At 44.0% G+C, this 8888-nt stretch overlaps 1 protein-coding gene across 1 annotated transcript; it reads right to left on the reverse strand.

Annotated features, from left to right (window-relative positions):
- Nucleotides 1-2200: 2200 nt before the first annotated feature.
- On the reverse strand, nucleotides 2201-8642 carry drc1 (dynein regulatory complex subunit 1 homolog (Chlamydomonas); the record flags this gene model as incomplete). The annotated part of the gene is made up of 16 exons (XM_080023191.1): nucleotides 2201-2275; nucleotides 2839-2941; nucleotides 3034-3189; nucleotides 3339-3473; nucleotides 3557-3672; nucleotides 3946-4035; nucleotides 4174-4594; nucleotides 4710-4844; nucleotides 5028-5167; nucleotides 5621-5743; nucleotides 5831-5917; nucleotides 6253-6390; nucleotides 6650-6833; nucleotides 6981-7093; nucleotides 8306-8390; nucleotides 8536-8642. The coding sequence occupies 16 exons, from the start codon at nucleotides 8640-8642 to the stop codon at nucleotides 2201-2203; spliced, it is 2208 nt and encodes a 735-aa protein (XP_079879317.1).
- Between the last annotated feature and the right edge of the window lie 246 nt (nucleotides 8643-8888).

The raw sequence follows: 8888 nt of genomic DNA on the forward strand, positions 1-8888 counted from the left end.
GGGTGACTGCAAATTTTACTTTCTGAACCGGGATTTTCCACCTCTGGATACATATTTGTAAGGGTTTGTATCTTACAGGAACTCCTTGCAGAACTTCGTCCAGCAAGTGCTGGCTGTCTATGTAGTCTCTTAAAACTGACCACCACAGATACTACCACTACTATAGTTTCGGTTTTACTTTTTCTCTGTTGAATGGTCTATTAAATCCATGGTTTGCTGAGAATAGGGATATAGGGTCATACTCATATATATATATATATATACTCATATTCATAGATACAATTTAACTGGATATAAATATCAGCATTTGCGCGGCTGTGTCCCCATCAGCTATCGGGAAACATTTCCGTAACAACTTAGGATAGTGTAGTACTAATGGGTAGTGTAGTACTTCTCCATGACTGGGTAGTGTAGTACTTCTCCATGACAGCGCAAATAAAACATGTTTTTTTAAAACAAGGTTGATATCATACGGACCTGTGGCTTCTACAGGAGCAAACATTTATTATATACATTTTGTAATATTTACGCAATTATTTATAAAGGTTTCAAACCCTAACATTACCCCTAAACCTAGAATCTACAAAAACTACAATTCTGAGCCATTTTGTGATGCATCTTGATGCAACTGACTCGTGGCGAAGGAAGTTATATTATTATAAACCTAAAAAGGAAATGAAGGTATCGGTGAAAAACAACATGCACGTGTTACTAGGTGTTTATTCGGTCGGGGAATATACCTGTGACAAAGTAAAAATAAATCTGTTTTTTTTTTCAATTTAGATTGTGATGGGTTTTGGACTCCACACTTGGAACCCCACTGTTGGATTTTTATTTTTCTTAGAAAGCAAAGCCAAACACATTTCTGTAGGTTAACATAGGTAAGTTTGAGACACTTCAGTGGACCCTAAACTTGGATATTGATCTTTGAACCCTGACTAGAGGTTACCTTTGAAGCCCTATATCTCAGTAATTAAAAGAGCTACCAAAATAAGTTTTGGACAGCTCTGGACATGAACGTTTAGAAGGTGGTAGTGTCAATAGGGGGCGCCACTTAAAATGGCTTAACATATATCTCAGGGCTTTACAAATGTTATATGTTAATTCTGACAACACAGGTATATCCCCTGACCAAATTAACCCCTAATAACACATGCATGTTGTTTTTCACCCATACCTTATTTTCCTTTTTAGCTTTTTAATAATATAACTTCCTTACCCATGAGGCAATTGCATCAAGATGCGTAATAAAATGGCGCAGAAATGTAGTTCTTGTAGTTTCTAGGATAAGGGTTTGGCATTAGGGTTTGAAACCTTGCAAATATGCAAATATTACAAAATGTATATAATTCATTTTTGCTCCTGTAGAATGCCACGAGTCCGTATGATATCAACCTTGTTGATATGTTGATTACTACACTGCCCATAATCTTAAAGTGTAACAGCGACAGCAACTCTGATTGGTGGAGCTTGCTGTTACTATGGAAATATTTACTGCATTGGCTGATGGGAACACACAAAAGCTGATATTTATATCCAGTTAAATTGTATCTATAATGAAATTCATACTGAGGGTATGACCCTATATTGTTAATCTCACCAAAGCTTGAATTTAGAGGCTTGGCGATAATGGCGCCACCCCTTGCGGTCGCCTGCGTCGGTCGACTTTTGCACATTTATTACATTTCACTGCATATATGTATGAAAGTATGTATATGTATGTGACGAATAAACCTCTTGAATCTTGAATTTAAAAGACCATGAAGAGGAAAAGCAAAATCACTAACCCGCTTCTATTTTGTGCATCAGAACGAAATGTAAACCCATGCATTTACATTGTAATACATCCATGCCCCCTCTCGCAGTGACATACTTTCGCCAGGTTTGTTTTCGTTTTAGGGAATGTATCTGACCCCGCCTCGTTCCCCATACCCCCCTGCTTCTTAAGTCCAAAGTACATACAGTATATGCAGTGAAATGTCATGACACCTGGTGATTACGCACAATAAGCTCTAAAAATACAAAAAGTACTAAAACGTGCGTAACTAACGCGAGGCGCTCGCGCAGGCGGCCGCAAGGGGCATACTGTAAGCACAACCTCTACTCTACAAGTGTACAAATAGGACTCCATTCAGAAGCGTAATGCGATAGAGGCTTTATTTTTTCCATGTTTCCTGAACAAATGAAGAGCCTCCTGCAGTCATTCTAATTGTTGCTGTCTGAGAGGAGCCGTCCTCAGCATCTGGATGGGCGGGATCTCCAGCTCTGCATTCACCTGTCAGAACAAACTGCTATTACATACATGCCAACATGTTTGTATTGCAGCCGTTTTGTATCAGTGTCACTTATTCATTACTACTATTAATAACTATTAATTTGTTTCTGGGAGAAAGGCATTGAAAATGATGTTTTTTTATTGACATATTCTATAATAATCTCTAAATCTGCCCGAGCCTTGTGGATATGTCCGATTTCACATTAACAGTGAATAGGTCACATGTGGGACAACGTTTTTTTTTTTAGGGTGAACGGTTTGCTACGTTGTTGCAGTGTAAGCTAAGTTGTCGTGGAACTATGTTAAACTAAAACTAGGCGTACTGGTTGTAAAATAATTTGAAATCAATATTCTGTCTCAATGTAGTCTCTTTTTTAGTAAGTAGCAGTGTAAAAGCAGGATAAAGTGCAGGTGACGAGGACCCTGATGCAAAAGGATCTTGTACCTGGTTATTGCACATTGTCCCGTACATTATTATTTGGGGTGAATGAGACAAAGACAAACTGGTCAGTTACTCAATATAGAACACTGGGACAGGTGCAACCTGAGCACAAAACACAAACCTGTGAATTGAGGTACTGGTGCAGCAGCATCCGTAGCTCTGCGTTCTGCTGTTTCACAGCCTGTGTCTCAGTGATGAGCTGGGATCTTTCGGCCAGGATAGCACTGGGGGGACACGGGCAAAGGGCCTTACTTTCTGGGACATGTCGGGATACAGGACTTCTCTATATTTGCAGTTGGAAACATGAAATACTCACTGGTACTTCTCCAGAGCGTGTTCCAGGGCGTTCCAGGTTTTGAGTTTGGTCTGTGGTATAACGTTGGCCATGTTCTCCCAGAAAGCTGCATCCTCATTGTCACAGCGGCCTCCTACGTCGTACAGATTGGTCGATGAAGGAGGGGTGGGGAGCTCTCTGACGGAGGATAACAAATTAGTGCGCCATCTTAATAATCATGTCTCTAAAGCTTTTGATAGATGCCCAACACCACATTTTCTATTTCGATACTGTATCTATTTAGAGTGCGAGAGTAAAGCATGTTCCCGAGTAAATGCTGATCCAACCTGATGCGTCTCTGCTCGGCAGTTAAGGCTTTCAGGGCGGCCAGGATATCGTCGGGGTGGAGGAGGTCAGACGCCATGTTGGTGGTGGAGCTGCTCCCATCATCACCCTGGTGGGAGAAGAAAGACCGGCGGAAGCTTCTTCGGTTAATGAACAATAGTGTTTTTGGTTCAATTCAACCAAAGTTCACATCAGTTTTCCCCGGATCCATCCATCCCACCCTCTATTATTAGCTCCTTCCCTCCTTACCTCAGCCTGCTCTCTCTGCTGGCGTCTGTAGTCTAAGAAGAACTCTGCAAGCTTGTAAATCTCCTCTTCACGCTCAATGCCCATGGCCTGAGAGAGGACACAGAAAACAGTTATTCAGTATTTCTGGCCTTTTTCAACCTTCCCCAACAACAAGACAATGTGCGCCCCGAACGTTTTTTGAGAGAAACCGTTTTTTTGAACCAGACTACAGACACAACATACATTATCTGACTGAAATACAACATTGAGCCCCACCCGTCAGATCCTCCAAGCAGACCTGTCACTAACAGATTCTGCCCGGTCCTCTGTGTCGAAAAAAGAAAATAAATAAGAGAAGAAGGGTTTGTGACGTTCACTCACAGGGAAAATGGCTTCCAACTTCACGAGAGATTGCTCATCTTTCTCTAGCGGAGACAGCAGTCTCCGGAGTTTGCCTTCAATGAGGAAGCCCTGGGACGGCAGGTAGGGGACACAGGATTATTACCTTAAAGGCAAAATTGATTTGTAGCTTTGGTGAGGGGACGTAGGGGGTTGGGGGTGCAGGTGTGTTCACATCACTCCCCATGAACCCTTAAATGAGATGCTCACCGCCTCGTCGCATAAGAGCTCCAGCAGTTTCTTCACCGTCGTCGCCGGTACTTTCTCTCTCCATCCGGCCGGGTCCTTCACCTCCGCACAGCTGCTGCGCTCACTGACCATCTCGGAAGTGTCTCTCTCCGCTCCCACCATGGCGCCGGTGTCGGACTCGGACCCGGGCCCAACAGAGGCGTCCGCCGTGGACGGGCTGGATCGGGCCCGCTGGCTGTCGGGACTCTCAGCTGGTTCCTGGTTCTGGGTTGGACCCGAGCGCACCATGAAGTCCATGCTGGGCCGCTGCCACGCTAAGCCCAGCTGCTGCTCGTGGATCAGCCGGTCGATGTCCAGCGCCCGCTCCACCAGCTGCATCACCTCCTCCTTGTTCATGCGCCACACCTCCTCGAACTTCTTGGTGTTGACGGCCGCAAAGCGCCTGGGGTGAGTGAGAATGGAGAGAAATGAAGAATGAAGAGATTAAGGAAGAATAAAACGGAAGGAGGGAAAGCAGAAGGGAGCACGGAGCGATACAGCTCTTTGTTTTGGATCACCTGGTCATCTTCTGCATGTGTCTGCATTGCTGCACGCTGCGTTCCAGCTCCTCGGACAAATGCTGCCTCGCCGTTTGACACTGTTTCTCCTGCTTGACAAACTTTTCCTTCAGGGTGTTCATCAAGTCCTGCCGCCTGAAACAGGTTAGCGACAGTTTGTCTTTGAGTGTGTGGCTCTGCGTGCTTCAGGTGAGTGGAGTGGATTACCTCACTAAATGAAGACCAACGTTCCTCAAGGATAAGAGCAAAGCCGCCAGTGGACATAGTGCGTGCGCACCCCGGTTGAAAGCGACAGTCATATTTGCGTGTGTGCGGTACCTGGTGATCTTCCTCCTCTGCTGGGCCTTGACGTGGTTGTTCTCCTCGCTTCTCTTCTCCAGCACCCTGATGTTGTAATCCAGTTTCTCCTGGTTGAGTTGGGTAGTGGCTTTCATCTGCTGCAGCTGCTGCTCCAGGGTCTGCGTGTGCGGGGAGATGTGTGTAAATCACTTCTCTGGGGTTTCTGTTGAGCTGGCCTGTGGCTTAAAAAAAACTAAAAAACGGCAGCCGGCAGATTCGTCCTCCACTCTTCAATAAAGTTCAACAGAACTTCTCAGAAATAGTGCTGAGCTCATCAACGTCAAATTCAGCCTTCAGGCGTTCAGGCTTCCGGCAGCAGCCTCGGATGGCTCCAAAGAAGCTGTCATGGAGGACAGCAACAAATGTTCGCAGTAATAGCACCGTCACCACACAGAATCTCTGCATCAGCATCTCATCATATTTTTCTTCATTTTTTGATTCCTCATGCCTCTGGAAATGATTCGTCTTGCGGGAGGTTTTCTGGCCACTGTTGCCACTTAGAGAATTGCTTACAAAATGATGGCATTATGCCGGTGTTGTGTGCGTGTCTGGGCATCTGTAGCTGCACTGACCTCAACCTCCGTGTCCAGTTTGTCCTTGATCATGCTGTACTCCTTCGAGTCCTCCACCCTCAGGTGCTGGAGCATCGTCTCATATTCCTCCACCTTCTTCATCCTCTGGTTCAGGTTCTCTAGCTGGCAAAAAAGAAAAGAGGGTTAAAAAGGAGAATGATACACCCACCCATCTGTCTGTCTGTCTGTCTGCCACACTCTTGTCTCTACCTCTTTGTCACGTCGTTTATTCAGGTATTGCTCCCATTTCTTCATGTTGCCAGTCAGTAAGACTTGGCGTTCCTCCTCGTACACGTTCTGCAAACAGAAGAAGTCAACAGCATGAAACCTTTAGTTGGATTGGCAACAGAGAGCAAAAACACCATCTTACATCACATAACATAGTAGGTTAGGACCGGTGTCTGAAAGTGATGCCATAGGCAGTTAAGTCTCACTGTCGCCCTCTCCTGGCCGGTCACAGAACAGATTAAGCCAGATGAGCTTCTGAGTGAAAAGTCAGGAATTTAAAATTCAAAGCTGATTTTTTTGTAACAATAGCTACTTTCCTTTTTGTTAATGCCTCCCGTTGTGTCTTTTGTTAGATATCTATGTATCATATATAACATGGAAAACATCTAGCAAAGTAGTCTTGCCTCGATCTGGTCCAGCTCCTGCCTGTAGGTTTTCATCATATTCTTCGCCTGCTCCTCCATTCTCTCGATGGTCAGGTCCACCTCGTCCGCTTGTATCTTTAGATCCTTTACGTAACTGTCGTCTTGATCCTTCAGCTCCTTTTCACCCAAGCATGTGTAAAAAAAACCCCAAAACAATGTTTTATCTCTGGAATGTCGTTCCTGATTTTAGGTTCTGAGACATGCCATCTTAAAAAGGTTGCTGTCTAGGACACTTCAAAAGGAGACTCTAAGAGGCTATAATACATCCATTACTGGAAGATAGGGTTGTGTGTGTACGAGTATGAGTGTGTGTGAGTGTGTGTGTGTGTGTGTGTGTGTGTGTGTGTGTGTGTGTGTTTGTGTAAGGGGACTTTACCTGCTGCAGGTCAGCGATCACCTTGTCCTTGTCCTTCAGGAGCAGGGCACACAGCTCCTGCTGGCTCTTCAGGGCCTCCAGCAGCTCCTTGGGCATCAGTTGCTGCTTGGCTGTGGCCCACCTGCTGGAGACCTCCTCGAACTTCTCCAGGCTGGACTTGGCCTCGTTCTCCAGCTCCTCCACCCTGGAACAGAGACAGGAGGCGGCAAAGACAGAGCTTTGAGAAAGGGGGCTTAAAATGATGAATGTGGAGGTTAATCCAAGATGTTCTGATGGAATTTTAGAAGATCAAGGTGACAGTTTTCAAGGAATAAAACAATGAGAAAAAGACCTGAGTCTGCGAATCTCCTCCCCCTCTGTCCTTCGCATGGATTCTTTGGCGTCCGCCGCCACCTGGACGTTGGTGACCAGCTCTGTGCCATCATTCTGCAGGTAGAAGGTTTTCTGAGGACAGAGGTGAGGAAGAAAGAGTGGTTGCGGTCGCTGCTTTACTGAATGAAGAAGTTTCATTTCAGATCAAAGATCAAAACAATACAAATCATTTTCTGTGACAAGGAATCATTTGCTGATAATATGTGACTTGTCAGAATATAAATGCAAACATTTGAAAATCAATTGATTGTACACTAAGTGCTCAGTGTTTCATATGATAAAGACACACCCACAAATCGTTGTAATAAATTGTAAGTCGAGCCTTTAGTAAAATGAATATATTAATGAATTACCTCAGAAATAAAAGCACTGTTGACAATATTAACACTCACCAGTCCAGGCACATCCATCTCAGATTTGTCAAAATGTGACTATGTGATCCAGATTACTTTTTGGTAGTTTAATTTTATTTTTTTTGTTCAATTCATCTTCATTCCCAATATTGACTCTAATATCTTAAGAGACCTTAACATAACTATAATTGATTCAGCTGTATCTATACTACTGGTACAGGTGAATATTTAAATTCATATATTTTTTAAGTATATTCCACACACACACACACACACACACACACACACACACACACACACATATATATATATATATATATATATATATGGATATATATATCGTATATATATATATATATATCCAAAACCTCATCGGCAGTGATCTCCTATGGCCGCAACCTTACCGTCCACCTCTGCCAAGTATCATTCTTGCTACTGTCCAGTCCCTGGAGAACAAGATGGATGACCTTCGAGCAAGGAAACAGCCTATCCCATGTACACAACTCTATTCCCTTCCATTGTTTACCCTGACTTTGTATTATCTTTTTGGGTGTTATTTTATTTATATCATTCTATTCACTAACTGCTTATGTTTTAGGAATCAGTCAGTTTCGGTTAGTTAACTAGGTAGAAATTAGGTTAGCTATTATATTGGGTTTAGATACTATTGTGTATAATCTCTGGGTGCTTTGCAAAGACATCTCACTGCATACAGTATATGTATGAAAGTATGTATCTGTGTGTGACAAATACACTTCTTGATATATGTGTATGTGTGTTTGTATGTATTTAGATACACACACACATATAATTTATAATTGATTGTGTGTGTGTGTGTGTGTGTGTGTCATATATATGTGTGTGTGTGTATTTATATATATATATATAGTGTGTATTGTGCTTAAATGTTTTATGGATAGGTTAGAATTACCTTTTCACTTTCTTCCACTTGCTTCTGGCTCGCACTCTCCTCATCGTCGAACACTATAGAAGGGTCCGCCACGCTCTGCTGTCTCCTGAAACCTCAACATGAACGTCTTATTATTATTTATTAGTTCATACGCGACACCGGATTATTATTGTTTATTAGAGTATACGCGACAGCGGATTAATCATGCAACGGCAACGAAAAAAAGTGGAAGAAAAGCTCCGGAGCGTCACCGCTTCTTGGCCGCATTCCGTGCCACGATCCTCCGGCGACGGGCGGAGATTCTGCTCTGGGGGTCGTCGGACTCCACGGACGGTCCCGGGGATTCAGCCTCACTCATGTTCACGTCGCGGGGTCGGGTCCAAAGCGACAAGGCTCAGCTGGGCGTCAAGGCCGAGCGGGGAGCAGTGTTTGGGGGAGGCGTTGCTATGGTTACAGCTCCACCTGCTGGTGCTTCCGTGCTTCACGCCACAACACCTGCAACCGGAGTGCAGGAGCACTGTGACGAGTTCTTGACGAGTCACTCCGTTGCAAAGGAGTCGTTCGCTTGTCCGTTGCGTTGAATTGTTTCCGAATTATTTATTTA

This window comes from Zeus faber, assembly GCF_960531495.2.
Source record: "Zeus faber genome assembly, chromosome: 2".
In the NCBI taxonomy this organism is placed as follows: Eukaryota; Metazoa; Chordata; class Actinopteri; order Zeiformes; family Zeidae; genus Zeus; species Zeus faber.